We start from the raw sequence: 19,367 nt of genomic DNA on the forward strand, positions 1-19,367 counted from the left end.
CTTCGAAACTATTGAATAGATTAAATTGAGGTTTTCATTGGAAGATACTATAGGATAGCTTGGTTGACTGGTTAGATTTAAAATAAAATATGATAGAATAGGGATACATCATACATTCATGATCCGTTGCGTCATCTATTCGGTTTTAAAATTATTTTAAGCAATTTTTTTATAGAACTAATCGTTGACCATGTTAAAAATCTGTTGTGTTTACGTTATACTTGCTTTTCATTTTTGCCCAGTTAAAGAAACTTAGACTCAATTTTGTTTTGGAGCAATACACTTGAACCAAAATACATTCAATTTTCAAGTACTGTACTCAACCTACTGCTGGTGTGGATTATTCATCTCTGTAGGATCTGTTCACAAAGAAAGATAAGTACACAGACACTGACTTCTCCGTAACCGAGGTAGGTACACACAATTATTCGTCCGAAGTACTCCAAGCACCGTATTTTATATTTATTCTCAAATAATTTGAATCAGGGGCATAGTAAAGGAAGGTGATTTTCCTTATACATTAGAGCTTTTTTAAATACTCTCAACTTTTTCAATTAACTGTAACTTAATTTTTTCTGATTACATGAGGACATATATGTATTGTATAAAAATACAGAATGATTGTACTAATTGTAAAATAATTATAAAGTTATATTTAAATACATTTTTATTATATCTTGTTATGTATGAGGTACTTTCTTAAAATATAGATAATATTATTTATCCATTTCATCAAAAGAGGATGTTACATCGTTACATCTTGTTAAAGTCATAGTGACTGTTAACAGATTGAAAACATACAATACTAGGTACCTATAGAAAATTTCAAATACATAATAATCCATTCTGTCCTCATATTTTTAAAGTTAGAGTGAATTGACCTGTTATAAAATTTAAAGGGTAGATTATTATTCAAAGAAATTTGGAGGCTTTTATTGATATTTTAATTTAATAATATTTACAGTTTTAAGATGATTATAACTTGTTTTATGATTGAAATACCTATTTAAAAAAACCTTCAAAATTCCATTCATCTTACCTTTACATTTTATTATAAGTCAATTTATTCTAATTTTAAAAATAACCGAGTAAAATGGTTTATTCTAAATTAAAAATGTGTTAAATTAATACAACAGAGATAACACACGTGAGTACCTTGTACTTTTAAAACATGATTATAAAAGTAAATATATATATATATTTTATAATATACATTATTTTAAACTAATAAACTATGTTTATTACCCCTCTTACACATTCAACTCCTGGGAAAAAGTCGGGTAAAATATATAATTGTTTAATTTTTGCGATTATTTTGTAGGAATTAGTTCAATCTATTGGTATATATTATTATTTATTAGTATATAAATAAATAAGTGAAATAACCAATAGGTAATATCAATATAAATAAATAGTAAAATATTCTTAGAAATGTAGACTGGCCACTGATAGTAGACAGATTATCTCTGCTCATTGCTCATAATTTTATAGGTAATCGTTTTTCGTGTATAATTTTATTAATTATTGAATTCAAATTTATCATATTGATTAACTCTGGTTTTTTTTTTGTTTGATTAGGTGTTTCCATTGATTATATAATCAATGGTGTTTCGTTCAATTCTTACTGGTTGATGGAAATTTGTCTAATTTAAAATGTAAAATGTGTTGAATGTATCGAATTATGTAGTAACAAAAAAAAGCATAAAATGAAAAAAACCACTTTAACAGCAAAATCTATGAGATATGTAAAACTATACACATTCAAATATCAAATGACCTCGTGTAATAATAGATTTATTTTGCACATTAATGTATTTTACAATAAATAAAAAAAATATGCAATTGATTTGGATATTGAATTAATATAAACAATAATAATTATACGTTACATAGTTATATTATAACTAATTGATAATTTTTTTATACATTCTGAGCTTATGGACTTCAGTCGAGAAGGAATGCAAATAAACCAATTACAAATAAAATTCTATTTTTTCAAAACATTAGGCTCAGTAAACTTGTAATTCACTAATTTAAAATTCATTCCATCGTATCAAATAACTTGTAAACCGCAACATTACATACGTATTTAAAATTAAAAACTGTATATATACAATTTTTAATATATATATATTTATATTAAGAAGCCGAATAATTTTATAAACAATTCTATATCGTATATCGTCATATTGTCTCATTCAAATCTAACTTATCATTTGCATCAATTTCTAATAAATGACAATCCTTGAAGACGGCTACAATTTAATCTTACATTTATGATTAACACACTACACACATACCTATCATAGTAAAAAGTGTTAATAATCGTTCATCAATTTTCTGATTTTTTCTTGCTATGCATTTTTAATCAAATACCACGAATTTTTATTATTTTAATATCTTATATATAGATAGTATATTAGGTATAATACATAATCTTTTTTTAAATACCTATTTTCCATCTAAATGACTAAATTTATATTACATATTAATGACCAGTGTACAAGAGTATACTATAAAATATAAAATGTATATGGATTATAAGTGGCATCTTAATATCTTAAAAAATTAGCTTCGATATAGAATGTATATTATTGCACGTAAACATAGTACCTAGATATTAGACATATATTTAAATACGGCGTCCTTTGAGTGCATCCTGTTATCTATAATGTAATTTTTTAATAGCTCAAGTGCATCCGCGATAATATCTTAACATATACTTAATAGTTAATACCTTGTAATATCACGGAATATAATTAAACCGTGTTTATTATCTTAATAATTTTGGTACATTCCAAGTTAATCTATAATGTTATTGTTAATAATACGTATACTGTTATGGCACCTATAGCTAAATATGTGGTAGTGAATAGTGAGGTATGGGGATCCTCGCAAAATGTTAGTCAGTCGTTTACTACTCCGCTTATTAAAAATTGTAAATAACTATAACTCATAAACTAATCGTCCTAATTTTAAATTTTATAAATAATTGAAATATTCCAAAAAATATTTTGCTTCAAAATATTGTTTTAATTTTAAAAGAGTAATATACAACCTGTATCAGTTGACACAATAAGCAACTCGGTTAAGAGGCTAAGAGCTAAAAAAAAAACATAAGTATATTTTGATAAAAGAATCCACCCAGCGGTGACACTTTCAATTTGAGGAGCTTAAATGCGTATGTTAATAACGTAATAGATCTCGACGCCACTTACGTATTATAATTGCTTTGTATAGGATTTTCGGGTATGATAGCAGATGTTAAGTTTTTAATTAGAGGATTTTTATGAGAAATTAGCCTGTTGTGAAATTTTTTATAATAATGCTTAGCTTCAAAAAATGACAATAAAAATGTAAATTGTCATTCAAAAAATGTAATGATAAGAAATATAAAAAATATTATTTTTTTAATCTTGTTTTACTTCGAGTACAAATCTTGTAAACATTTTTTTTTTCAAAAGCTTAAATATAATTTGAAAAAATAAGTTGTTCGATTAAAGAACCACCCAATATATAGATTGCAACAGAAATAACTTTTGTCTTAATCAATATTATAATTTTTTTTATACATATAATTTTAATTTAGATACTTGCGGTACAATTATGGTACAACATTATGTACCATAATGTTATAATATACCATTATGTTTTAATACTGAAAATAAGAAATTTAATTTGGTTTAAAATCATTTGGTAAAATTCAAAATAGTAATTTTGTAGAATTTGTTTTTAAATGTATATTTATTAAAGTTAAGAAGTATATTTCAATATATTTTTTTAAACATTAATATTTTTATGCAGAATTAAATGTTGATAGATACAATCGTCAAAGAAACATTATAAATTCATTATTAATGTTTTTTTTTTAAATATTTTATACAAGAATTTTTAAATATAGGTATATGTTAAAAACTAAATATTTGTTTTTGTATTTTTTTATAATGTGTAAACAGATATACTTGGTACCCATTACTATTGATAAAATAACTCTTATTTTCATTACCTGAAATGTATAAAACTATTTTTTAATTTATTTTAACATTTATACTTTTTTTTCATAAAATACAATAATTCAAAATGTGATCATAATAAAATACACTATTAGGCTTTAGCTACTATTACCTGCACTATTTACTATTTAGTATTTGATAATCCTGTTAGCTATATAATATATTGTACATATAGTTTATGAGTTTATAATCGTCGTTAACTCAAGATAAGATTTAATTTTATCTTATAGTTTTTAATTTCGATAAATTCTAACAGTATTTTCAAAAAATATATAACTTTAAAAAGCTTAAATTTACCGATGGATAAATGAAAAATAATAAATTAACATAACCATGCATAAATAAAATAGTTGTATACATTTTTTAATGTATTAAATCATAGGTTGCTTTATAAAAATTAAAAATTGATACAGTTACTTTTCATATTTTTTGTATAATATGAAAAATATAAGAATAATAAATTATTTAAGATTTAATTATATCTAGAAATTCCCAAAAAGAATATTTCTTGTTTGAAAAGAGTTATAACTTTTTGAATTAATGATTAATAAGTGTCTTATACTCCATGCTAAAATTGACTGTTACAGTATAATACCTACTGTATAATTTTTAAAAATAAATAATTCATTAGTTGAAAGATATCTACTGATTCTACTCAGTAAATGTTTGAGAACAAACTATAAAGTGATGACAATAATATGGTACCAATGTCCAATATATTCAAAAAAGCGAATTTGAATAAAAATAATGTAATATATACATTATACATTATAAACTATAATATGTATATATTTGTAAATTGAAAAGGAATATTCAGTAAGTAATGCATGTGTATATATATATATATATATATATATATAGTGTATTATAGGTATATACACATACAGTTTTTAATATTTATGCAATATATCTACATGTTACTATGTTAGAGTGGTGTCAATGGACGCCTTCTTCATTCAAACCGCAAATCGTATAATCTTTTATACTTATTGTTTATTGTATTTTGTTACATCCAGATCGTAAAGATCATTTTCTCGATAAAAAAAAAAAAAACAATGTATATATAATACATATTAATAATATATCGTTTTGAAATCAGTTAACATTATTTTGATCTTTAAATTTCATTGAAAATCATTTTTCAATTCATAAAAAAATAACCGTATTAATTTTAATAACAATTGAATATATTTAAAATATTTATAACTTCTTCGAAATGCAATTTGTATGCAATAATACAATATTACATAAATAATGTTCTAAGTCACCTATATTATTAAAATACAGAAAATAAAATTCATATATACGAGTAACTTTAATTATATGATTGAAGGTAATTTTTTCTTATTTATTTAAGCACCAATTTTGTTTACTTAATGGGAAATACATTACTAACTGCAAAATACTTAAATACGTACCTACAAAAATAAATAAGAACTTATGAAAAAAGATATATAGGTACCTATGTATATCATTACTCGCGTTTAAAACTTTAAGATAAAAAAAAACATACTAAAATTACTATATTCACTGTATAAATACAATTACTTATGAATTATAATATACCACTATAATAGTAATTAAAATGTAATTTTAAATTTTTATCTAATAAATAATGAGTATAATTATGTACATAAATACTAAGATTAAGTATAAGAGTTTTGATTAATTACACAACATGTAATATACTAATATAATGTTAATACATTGTATTACAACTAGAATACAATATTTAAACTATAACATAGACTAGTATACATACAACCGTAATTATTATCATGCTTTTAAAAATTAAAATTAATCTTAAAAATAAACTTCTTATCGACAAAAAGTTCCTTAAACTCATATGTTCTTTAACTTTGGGGGGGGGGGGGGGCACTCAGCCATCATCAATTATCTTCTTATCGAATTTAATACCCAATACCCTTTAATCATAACAATCACATAGTTTTGTTTAGTAATTTAGCAATAATAACATTATTTGCTTTTTCTAAAACTTTGGCATTAAATAAAAAGGTTTTACCTGGGTATTCTATATCTAAAGTATTTCTTACCTATTGGCTATTACCTACCAATAGTGACATACAGACATGTTCGAAATCTCATCTATACGACTATACTCACCCACAATTTTTCATTCTCAATGTGAGTTCTAAAATAATTAATAGTATTATTGTAGTTTAGTACATAACTCTTTTATATTGTTTTCTCTGGAATGTTTTGACTGGTACAATTGAAAAGAAAATGGCGACATTTGGGAGCTTTAACCTTATAAAGAGGAATATTTGCAGATATAATTGCATTAATACACAATCAAATTATATTCTACCATTTATTTCAACAAAATTAAATTTAAGTCAACATTTTTATTCATATATTATATTTCTTATCATAATCATTATAATAATACAAGATATAAAATAAAATAAAACCTATAATATTGTTCTAATTATAACACCACATTCTGTGCAATAATATAATTTATATTATGACAAATTATAGGTAAGGTACCACATAATATTTTTGTTGTTTATTCATTTGTATTAAAAAATCAGCTATAGAATACAATTTAAATAGGTATGCTATTTGAAAACAAATAAATATAAACAGATAACTTAATTTTTTATTAAATTTTAAACCATAATGAGAACATATTTTTATATATACTATTTATTGATACAAATTAAATATACTTCATACTTCATTAAGTTTTAACCGGTTTAAAATAATGGTAACATAAAACCACATGTTCATAAAAAAAAAAAAAACATAACTATTTGAACTATTCAATATTATATAGATTAATTAAATCTAAAGTAAAAAGAGTAAAAATTATTATAATGTATTAGATAATTCAAAATTGGTGTTTTTATTACATATTACAACGGTTAAACATTTTGCAATAAATGTTTTTCATAGAAAATAAACTGTAATAAATTATTATAAGAAGGTATAATAATACGCACTTATGCGACATACACAAATATTTTTAATAACTAATACATTTTAAATATGTGTATAACAAGTTACATTTATTAAATAAAACCTGTTATTGATCAAAATTAGATCACATGTTTATTATTAAAATGAGAACATTAACTTAAAAGCACCAGCAATTAAATAAAACATTTTGAAAAAAATTAACAAGCAAAGCACCAATAAAACTACAAATAATTTCCAACAGACCAATTTTAACTAAAAATTAAAACTACAATAAAACAAAAAGCTATTAATAACATGTATAAATTAAAATATTTAATAAACATAACATTTTCAATATGATCTGAAACTTCAAATTTTAGTACTATAAATACATGTTTGATAATATTCATTATTGTGCATTTAATCAATAACCATATTTTTACTTTTTAACAAACTGATTGTTTAAATGAAAAAGCTTAAATGTATAATAAATTGTAATATTATTGAATATTCATCTAGGTATATAATATATTTTAATACATTAGTTAAGTAGGTATATACTTTTAAATATTTATTCTTCAATATTTATAAGTAGAATTTAGGAAATAAAATATCATTTTATCGACCGATTTCAAAAAAAACTAAACGTACTTATATAAATCATATTATAATCATACGTATAGGGGTTAGCATATGCAACAAAATCTACATCTGAATCTTTTTTTTTTTAATGAGTTAAAAACAGTACAGCAAATTATTAATTTATTAGAATTAAATGTTATCTAATATTTTAAGTAACAATGGTTAGAACTCATCCAAAGAAAATAAGGACAGGATTTGATAGCACCTAAGTACTTATATATTAACATTATAAACTATAGTATTTCCTTAAAAATAAAAATTATAAAATATGTTTAAAACCGATTGAATTATAATACATGAATATCATGACAATTAACGTATTTCCATTGTAAATTTTCTAAACTAATTATTTAATGAATTAACCAGTTATGCTGTATAGAATATAGATAATTAAATACAAAATAATAAATAACAAAATATTTTATATATAAAAACCCTTTTTGTTCCTTTATGGCTTTAACGTAATATAGAACTAATACTTTAAAGTATTATCTAATTGATCCATAGATATTATATTATATATTCTATTTAAACAATAGGCTTTTAAAATAATCATATCTAGATATATATACAAATTAACAAGTTTATTATATAAAATCTATTAACATTTTCATAATTAAATATTTTAAGAATGAAGTAATTTGTTTTTTAATCATGAATAAGATTTGAAAAGTTTATAGTTTTAAAAGCTCGATCTCATTGTATGACATATTTTATGTGAACTCGAAATAAAACCATAACCATACATCAGCTATAATTATTGGTTGAAACTTATTTATATGATAGATAAATAAGTGAATATTAATAAAATTAGTATATATATTTAATACAAAAAAAGACTTATTATTTAATTATTTAGTAAAAATGAGTGGTTAGTTGTGTGTAATCTAATAGAAAATTATTTATCTGTAGCTTGAGTTAATTTATGGTCATTATTATTTTAAATAATTTATAATACTTAGAGATAATTACTCACTATACACTATAAATACTTAATATTTATCTTTTATATAGCATAAATTACTTTTATATTTTTACTTGGAAAAGGTTTATGATCTAAGCATTGTATTTTATTTAAATTTAAATTATGTTTGGAAAAAAATTTCTTAAATTAATTTATTGTAGGCCACTTTAAGCAAAATATAACTTATAAGATGTAAAAATGATATACTAGATACAATGTTTATTATATATACATTTTTATAAATCTTACGATATTACGTGAATGTATATAACATCGCATTGAGTAAATACATTGTCTTTAATCATTGGCAAGAATGGCAACTTAAAATAATATTGTACGTAAATATAAATTTTAAAAATACTGCTATCATATATTATTCAATGATGTATGAGTGACATCATAATAATTATTCTTTAAGTAAAATACATTAAAGAAAATATTATTAATTATGAATTTTTAATTTTTCAACAAATTTTAATTAATAAAAAAATTTAAATAAGATAAAGTGTAAACAACTTTAACTGTGTATATATGATAACTGATAAGTAAATATAAATGATTAGTAAATTTAATTTTCGGTTCATGTCGTTTTAATCATTAATAAATTCTACGGAGAATGGAAATACTATACTTTTGCATATTATTAAGCGTTGTTTAAAATTAATTCTATACCAAACACAATATATACGAGTATTTAATCTATTATAGAATCTTAAAAAAATACATTTTGATATAATTAAAAATTATTGTTTATGTATTGATATTAAATTTATGATATCATAAAAATAATAAATATATGTATATAATGAACGAAATATAGATCAAATATATAGTTTTGAAATAAAAATTATTAAAAATTAAACTTTTTTACATAGAAAATATAATGTAATGTAGAAAAAAATATTCATATAAATAATAATGATTATTAATTTTATACTTATATATGAACACTGATTTTTATTAAATAAAATGATACAATATTATGTAATTGGTACATAAAAATTTACTACTTGATTTTTTATTGCACATTATCATTTTATTTATCAATAGTTTTTAATTTTATAGATAAAACCAGATACATATTACATACATATGAAAGCACTTGAAGCCCTTTTTCATGAGTTTTTGATTTTCCTCGTATATACCGCTTTGTAGACAATAGGTCATGCTGATTAGTTAAAACGAAGTAACGGTGAGTTAATGAGTAAACCTAAGTATATACTTCGTTTTTCTAGGTCTCCAATCCAAAATTTATTTTGCGTAATTTTATATAAATACCCAAAATTATGGAAGATTTGAAAAATTGTACAACATTTAACGAAGTATATAGGTAAGATCTAAAGGTATTTACCTCGAGATTCGCTAGCCGATCTATGACATCTAGACTGATGGTTATATCGTGGTGAAACAACACAGCTCGAAGAACTACCTGCAGAAAGTAGAATTTTAATATTTTATTAAATTATTATTTGTACAAAAATCATTTTTAAATATTTTAATATATAAATTTTTTTAATTTTTATTTAAACCATTAAGCTTTAGAGATAGAAAAGATTATAAATGACAGACATATTATTATGTTGTGAGTGCGTAAAGCCCTTAGGCCATAATATAGTTGTTAAATTCAAAAGCTTTATAAAGAATAAAGGTATTTAGAATGGATTTTAATCAAAATTATATTATTAAAAAATAAAAATATGTGTATCAGATATTGTTGCAATGAGACAAAATTTCAAATTGCAGTTAAATTTTTAAAATGAGAGAGTTAACAATGAGGAGATGAATAAAAATTTGTCGGAGTTGAAGAAGCTACATTATATGGCGTGCGTTATACGGGACATAGATATAAATCTTACTCGAACTCGTGACTCGATAGTAATAATGAGTAACCCATCGACTACTGAAATTGATATAAATAATATTATTTAGGTATACACATGCCAAGTATGAGGTGGGTTCATTTTAAATGTTATTCTAATATTTATAATATAAGTCGTTTGGAACGTAATATAAAAGGATTTTATTGTGACTCGAAATCAGTGACAAAGCTCCAAACTCCTGAAGGGTCAATGTATCGAATTAGACATAAATTATGGTACCAGATTGTTTGTAAACTATAAGTTAAAACAGAGTGGTAAAAAGATAACGATCAGCAGCGACGATGGAGATTTGTTTATGATTTTGAATAATTGAGTTAACATTAAACAGAATCTATTTATGAAACAAAAATGCTTTTGGTTTATCATATTATTTTAATGATTGAAATAATTTTTAAAAAATTAATGCAAAATGGGTTATATGCTAGGGGATATCAAAAATAAGATATTAATTAGTTGAAAATTTATTACGCAAATTTAATCTACAAAAGTCAAAAAAAAATCTTAAGAAATTCAAAAATAGTGAAATAATAAATATAAGTTAATTTATTCCTCTTTACATTAGTCGAATAATCATTCTGCACTATTTAAAAATGAATAATTTTAAAATTACATAGGTACCTCCTTCTGTTTTGAAGTAAATTGTATGAGAAATGTTAAAATAAAAAATGTTGGTAGGTATGTAGTGGATATTGCACCCTTATCATTAAAATGTTGTATGTCGTATGAGATTGAGTACTTCCCCTCTAGTTATTAATTTATTTACGAGGTTGAAGGAATTATGACAAATAAATTCATTTTGCCTTATTATTCTTATTACAAATATAATAAATATTATAAATATTATAAAAAATTATAAATATTTATTCAAAATTAATTTTTTTATAGTTTTGAAAAAATATAAGTCCGTAGTAGTTGCAGTTAGTGATATTTTTTCGATGATATTATTAAGTTATTAAAAGGTTTAGGAAACTTAAAAGGTAATGGTAACAGAACTTATCTCGAATCAGTGAGCAGTGACTAGTGAGCATTGGATAAATATATATCATTCCCCACCCAAAAATCCAAGACAAAAAATGATTCTAAAAAATAAAAATAAATCATAGCATATTACTTGAAATTTACTCAGTTGTACGGAAAATTTTTGAATTATATATTTGTTTTTAAAATAATGATAAAAAACAAAGTTGGTATAGTTATAAGGCAACCTAATAAAAATCCGATCAGGTTCATAAATTGTAACCAGATTTTAAGTCTGTTCTTATTTTTGATTGCTAGGATGACGTAATTAAATTATTCATCGGTTATTAAGAGAAATTTAGATAGTATAACTTATAATTTATAATATTAATTTCATCTTAGTCATTATTTAATTACCATGGCAAATATGTAAAATACGTATTTGTATAATATATATATATATATATATATATATAATTTACTCCACATTAGTATTAAATAAAAAGTTATTAAATACATTTATATCACATAATTTTTAGCATTCATTAATATTTATTAAATTAAATCATTGTCTTAAATTTTAATATTCACAATATCTGAAAAACATACCCACTTTTTAAGGAGTTTTGTATAGGCAAACTTGATAAAGTTCTCAGTCATGTAATATTTTAACAGGACTTGAATAAAATAAATAATTGGAGACATATTTCATTCTCATTTATTTCCAATATAAGATAACTATTGTTTATTTATTGTGCGTGATTATAAGTTTGATAATTTGTTTTTATATTATTGTTTAGTTTAGATAAATAAGTGTTAAAAATATCGAAAGTTAAACTGTCATTTAGTATCGCTTGCATAGTTGAGTGCATATAAAAAAGATTTGTTAATTTTGAAATGCATTATTATTTTTAAAACATATTTCTTAGTTTTTAGGGAAATTAAATCTGAACTCTAATATTAAGTAATGACTGATGTTAGTTTTTAATGTACAAAAAACATTGACCATTTTTTCAATACGTAACGTAAAATTAAGTTAAATGAAAAGATTATTTATTTAAAAATTCATAACAAATATTTCTGTAAGTAAAATTTAAAATAAATACTTGAACAGGAGCTGTGAAGGAACGATCGGCCATGTGGACTTTTACATCTATCTCCATAAAAATCCTAAAATAAATATATTTTAATACAATTAAAGTTTAATATTGTCTTATTTATCAGTATTTAGAAGTATAAAAGTACTTGAGTTTGGTCCTTTTCATCATATTTAAATATAGGTATACGAGGCCACGTAGTTGGAGGTGGACTTCTTACCATATGCTGATGAAGCTCTATTAAAGCACCTGGGCCCATATCAGCTAAATATTCCTTTCATTAAAAAAAAAAAAAAAACAATTAAATTTATTTAATATGAACATTTTTTAAAACATAAATGGATCCATCTTGAAGAATAGAGTGGGACAATTTATTTTTACTTTATTCAAGTGTTTAAAAATTGTATTTATCTTTAAAAGTTTAAAACTTATCAGTAGAATCCATCATATAATCACTGTTAATATGAATTATATATATTTGTTAAAATACCTGAGCCATGGTGTCTATGTCATCCGTTTCTGATACAACAATATTATCATCTAATAAGCTCTCTCTGCTTGCTAAAATTTTTTTCTAAAAATAGATAATTTTATATTTTAATAACTATATTTTATACATTACATTTTACTTTACACGCCTAACTAATATTATTAGTATTTTATACCACATAAATTGCATAAGTATATTAGTATTTAAAAACCTTGGTAAATGCTCTGCTATATTAGGTACTAGCTCTTATTCAGTTAAAAGTTCATACCATCCTACCGTAAAAATGTAAAATGGTAGTATAAAATATAAATAATTTTAATTGTATTATGTTAGTAAATAATAACATAGGTGAGTTGTGCCGAAATATATTTAAATTTCTACAAGTAATATTGTTTTAATCACACCAAAAATAACTTAAATTGTTAATTTATTTTACTTTTTTTTTTTTTCATTAAAATAATTAGCTACTTCTGATTGCTTTATGTCATCTAAATTTAAACTAATATATAGGTTAAAAAAGTATAAAATAAAAAATAATTATTACGTATTTTTATAATTTCTATGTTTTTGTAAAAACAACAAATGAGGAATGTATTATATTGAATTATCAAGCTTTTAAATATAAACTTGATCGTACCTACATAAATCGAAAAAATTTCAAATATCAATAAAATATACAAAAAAAGATAAAATATTTATAAAATGTTATCGTTTAAAAAGAATGAAAGAATGTAAAATGATTTAATTTAAATAAAAGTGAAATGTTTCAAGATTTTATAATTAATATTTTTTGTATGATAAAAAAAATAACTACTTAATAATTGTTAGATGATTAATCACTAATATACTTTTGAATACTTAATAATCGCAACATTTGAACTTAAATCACTCATAAAAAATTTATATAGGTTTATGCTAAATTTTATTTTTGAAATTCTTATTATCTTGTATTAAATTATCAAGCTTTAGGCGTTAAACTCAAAAACTTAATTAATTTCTAGTTATAGAATAATTTTAACTTATAAAAAAAAAATTGTCACCAAGAATTTTTTTTATTATTCTATTGTGTAAAAAATTCTGAGAAACATCGTATTATTTTCAAGTATTTTCAATTACAATTATATTTAATTATACATTAATGAAAATAAACTAAAAATAGTTTATAGTTTTAAATAACTTTTAATAACACAAAAAACTAGTAATATAACATTATAACCAATTTTTTTTTTTTATAATTATACTATAAAATTACTAAAAATACAAAGATGTCTAATTTTCGACCAGAATTCTTCTTAGTATTTTATAATTGGAAATTTTTTTTACTTTAAAAAATGTTTTCAAAGTTCAGACACGAAAATTAAAAAAAAACAATCATTGAAAATCCAATACGCATTTTATCGTTCCAATGAAAATTTAATATGTAAATATTAATTTTAAAATGATTATGATAATTAATAATTATATTTTGTAAAATATTAGTTTAAGTTGAAAAACCTCAAAAATACTAAAACCTTTTCCATAGGTTTCTAGATAAAATCCTGTCTTACGTTAATGAATAATAATTCATAAAAAAAAACCTATAAATTATTCATATTTAAGTGTTAACATAAAAAAAAAAAAATAAATAGTTATTACATAAGTATTTTTCTCAATATAATAAATAATAAATGTTTAGTACAATTATATAATAAATGTGTATAATGTATGTCGATATACATTAATTAGGTATAAAATAATACTATTAATGAGCATGCTTTTTCATTAAATTATAAAAATAAAATTATAACTTGCATCACAAAAACTATTTATTTTTACCTGTAAATATGGATTGTCGTGTCTAGAGATTTTAAGCGCTTCCATGTCCTGGAAAACGTCTCTAGATCTGGGCATAGAAAGAGCAGGAGACGCAGGGCACGAATTCCTTGTTTTCACAGACATCGATGTTGCTATACAAACTTCACTTTTACTTAGCTGCCTGGCTATATATACATAAATGATGCATTAATTATTTTAATTAGAATATAACAACTATAATTAATGTGTACATTTAAATTACCTTTTTGTTTTTCTTTTTCTGTTTTTTTCCACCGAAACAAACCATTGAACAACTTAAGTCGACTATCGCTGTTACTGTTCTCCCGAGTTGCCGATAAATAAGGCATTGCCGACGAATTGCCGCATTACACGAAAACGATGAATGTTGTTATCTGCAAATAAGTCATTTCATGTTGTTTAACTAGAGTAACAGACACTGTGCAAAATTTAAATTAAGCTTTCTGTACAGTATACTTATATCATAAGTAACGGAAATATAACTTCGATAATATCGTATACATTATTATAATTAATAATATTTCATAATTTGTGTAGATGTTATGTATGACATCTATGTATTAACAATATTAATTCGTTTGATAAGATAATATAAGGCATTTATTGATTTTGTCGTAAGTAAATAATAATAAGCGCTCGATTATTGCATTAAATACCTATTCAATATTTTATTGCTATTATACCTACGTTAAGTTCAATGTTATTTTTACCTTAATTACCTAAAACTAATAGTATAATTATTATAGTTTACTGCATATTAACATACTAATAGATTAATAGTGTTCTATTTACTATTACCATTTACCATTGATTAAATATATTAAAGTATATTTAATCAATTCTACTACTTATTAGTAATATACATATAGTGTATGTATAATGTATCCATACTGTATACATTTATGTATTTTATACTATCTATTACTATTAAAAAATGTAAATAGAGAAAAGATTAACCAGGTTACAGTTTACTTATAAAAGATTGTTGAGTATAAAGGTAAGAGATAGAGAAAAAGTTAAGTAATAAAACTATGAAAGTTTCATTCATGCATATTTAATATTAAAAGTCATATACTTATGTTCGTTTTAAAACTGTTTTTCATTAAATTAAGTATTTAATTTATTTTAACATCCTTGTTTAATAGCAAATATATATATAAATATAGATTTATGTAGGTATATTAATAGAAATTATTATTATTATGGTTATTTTATTAAATTACTTCGCCGTAAATAGATACGATTAATAAAAACACCTTTACTTTAGTTAATGTTACATACCTACTAATTACTGTATAGTGTATACGTATTATAGTAAATCATAATACAATTTAATGTTGTGAGGGTATTTAAAATTATAGTAAAATGTGCTTGCGCAGGATTTAAAAATTCGAGCAGTAATAATAAATAAAGCTACAGTTTTACAAAAAAATATAAAACATATTTTAGGTACATACCTTTTTTACTTATTAATTTATTTTAAATGATTAATAGAATTTAAAAGGTTCTATTGAAAAATAAAATAATAATATTGTATTTTCTACAGATGTATGATGACTAATTTTTTACCTTAAGTTTCGATGTAATATTAATAGTATAAAAAGTATCTATGATATGTGATATTTAATGAATAATGACATAGACAAATAAAGTTTTTAATTTATTGTTAAAATACATTGTTTTTAAGTACAAACTTCAATTGATAATAAATTATATTTCAATTGAATATATTTTTGTTCAAAATAAAATAATTATAAGATTTAAAAATTTTATTAACCACATTTGTAATCCATAACCTAGACATTTATTAGCACGTATATATCTTTACGTGAAAGCTGTTGAAACTTGTAACATGTAAACCCGTATTGTTTATAATACAATTTTGACATTGACATACTTCTGGTTTCACTCTACTTAAATGATTATTTATATACCAATTTATAAATAGACATATAGTATAAACTTCTGAAAAATTTTGTAATTTTTTGGTAATTATAAAAAGTATTAGCTAAATATATTATTTGTGATTTTTAGCGTTTCAATTTTTTTAATTGAATATACAATATATTATAATATAATAAAATACTTACTTGAGGCTTTCTAAATCTTCCCAAAAAAATGTATTTTGAAAAAATACATTATTATTACTAAGACTATAAATTTATAGAAAAACTTATTATTTTAAACTTTGTGTTAATGTTAAACATTAACACAACGCTTATATTTATTCAATATTGAAAATTTTTAGAATTTTTGATTTATTTGATTAAGTAGATTATTTTTTATTTTTAATTGGGTACTTATTTGATATTTTCAATATTTTCCTCAAATCAAAATTGTTTGCTCGTATTTTATGAATTATTTTTGATTTTGACTGGAACTATGATAATGTATTAATTTTACATATGTGTTTTTTTTCTGTCTGGCATCATATTTTAGAACTGTAAAAATGCTTCAATTTATAATAATGTGTGTGGTTTCTAGTAACAAATTGCATCTAGTTGATATTTTGGAAATCGAAAAAAAAAAATAAGAAAAATATTTAATTAAATTGAATTTATTTTTTTGTACAATTTAAAATTAAATAACCGCAAATATTTAAAACTTTAACCAAATTTACTAATATTTTCTATTCGTGATAAAATTTTCAAAATATTTCATTTATTTTTGAGCTATTAATAGGTATAAGAAATTTTCTTAAATTTTTTAATATTTTTTCTATAAATGTTAATGAAAAATTATTCATTGAGCCATAATTCTTAAAAATGTAATACAATATATAGAGGTGTATTTACGATTTTGGCGCCCTTTTTTTCCCCCTATAAATACGCCAAGTCACATAAGTTTTTCTTATATCTATATAAAAGTTATAAAAATATATAGGCTCAATTTTTTTTTAAATGTATTTGAACTATTTGAAATTAAAGTTTTAATATTTGTCAAAATCACAAAAAATTGCAAACTATTTTGTAGTTAGACATTTATAAAAACTTTTCGTTTTGTATATAAAATATTTTGTACTTTATAGATTTTTATATTTTTATATTCATGGTTTTTAATTTATACTTAAAATGCATTTTATAGTGAATTTTTGAGATTCTAATACATTTAAAAGGTATTTAATATATTTTTTAAAAATTTAAGGTGTTTAACGCATTAAATACGTGGTCTTAATTATTACTAACTATATTTGTATAAAGAGTATGTTCTTATAAAATATGTATACCTGTTTTACAACATTGTTTTTTTTTTTTTTTTTTTTTTAATTATAAATTATCACTGAAATTCAAAGAATATAATAATTGCAATGATGAGGTATATTTTATATTAACAATAATGTTATGTGTTTTTATAATTACAGACCCTTTAACAGCTCATATGATTTATGGCAGGGTGCATGAACAATCACCATAAAGTATAAAAATTTAATGAATAAATATTCCAAAATAAATTAATGGTTCCTTTAATATAATTTAGTGGCCCGTGATTTAATGATTGGTCTTTTAAATTTTATTTAACCATTAAATTAATCAATTTTTCTTGTAACCCGGCATAAAACTATTTTATTTATATTAATCCTTTAATAAATTACACGGATAAAATATGTTTGTTTGTTTTTTAGATAATTTAAATAAAAGTGGTGTAAGGGATATAGCCCGGCTATACTATAGCCTCCATAGATTATGTATTTAATTAAAACAAAATTGCAGCCCACCCATTTATAATACAGTTTGCGGATATGATAGGCGTACACTAAGGATTTTTATTTTCGAGGGAGCTTACAAATTGTCCTACTTTTTTTTAGACACAAGCTTTATCAATAATTTTTAATTGTCATTTTTTTTTAATTATAACTTATTTGTAACAAAATAATAAAATACTTTAATAATACATAAACTAGTGTAAAAAATATTTTTTGGAGGGCTTCAGTCCCATACACCTCTCATCCCTCACTGCTCCCACTGGTATGTATAGGTACTATATAAATATATAATAAGTCAACTTCAATAATTTTACAATACTATAAAGAAATGAGAACATTATATAATATTATTTTGGTAATAATATACCAGCGTACTACATAATATTAAAATTAGGTACCTATATACATTGTACAATGTATGGCTATTATACCTATTAATGCAAGTGATAGTTTATAATAATTAATGTAAAATAGTTAATTGAAGGTATGAATAGCTGTTTAAGTGTTTACAATTATTATTGTCTTGCTAACTTTAAATATTGAATATTATATAACAATAATAATATAAGAACATAAATTAAATACTATACTCTATTGCAACACATATATGAAATAAATTGAGGCTTATATTGTAATTTCGGTATTAGTACTTACCTTGTTGTACGATCGACAATAACTGGACGACAAATTAATTAAAAATAACATATTAGAACACTAAATAACGGACCGAAATTTGCAATGAATATTAAATATTTATACATCACTATTTTTCTTTCTAATTATCATCCATATCAGCTGGTAACAAGGAAATCGATTTTTCCAGCCCTCTATACCCCGTCTGAGTGTGAGTTCTCCTAGTTTTCCCG

General features: G+C 22.0%; 1 protein-coding gene across 1 annotated transcript; it reads right to left on the minus strand.

Moving 5' to 3' along the window:
* Positions 1-9,559: 9,559 nt before the first annotated feature.
* LOC112602975 lies at positions 9,560-19,285 on the minus strand. Its single transcript, XM_025351366.1, has 7 exons — positions 19,156-19,285; positions 15,022-15,172; positions 14,781-14,944; positions 12,966-13,049; positions 12,624-12,749; positions 12,485-12,548; positions 9,560-9,970 (listed from the first exon to the last, which is right to left on the minus strand). The coding sequence occupies exons 2-7, from the start codon at positions 15,125-15,127 to the stop codon at positions 9,879-9,881; spliced, it is 636 nt and encodes a 211-aa protein (XP_025207151.1). The 5' UTR covers positions 15,128-15,172; positions 19,156-19,285; the 3' UTR covers positions 9,560-9,878.
* Positions 19,286-19,367: the final 82 nt, after the last annotated feature.

This window comes from Melanaphis sacchari, unplaced genomic scaffold (genome assembly GCF_002803265.2).
Source record: "Melanaphis sacchari strain LSU unplaced genomic scaffold, SCAv2.0 Contig92_pilon_pilon, whole genome shotgun sequence".
In the NCBI taxonomy this organism is placed as follows: domain Eukaryota; kingdom Metazoa; phylum Arthropoda; class Insecta; order Hemiptera; family Aphididae; genus Melanaphis; species Melanaphis sacchari.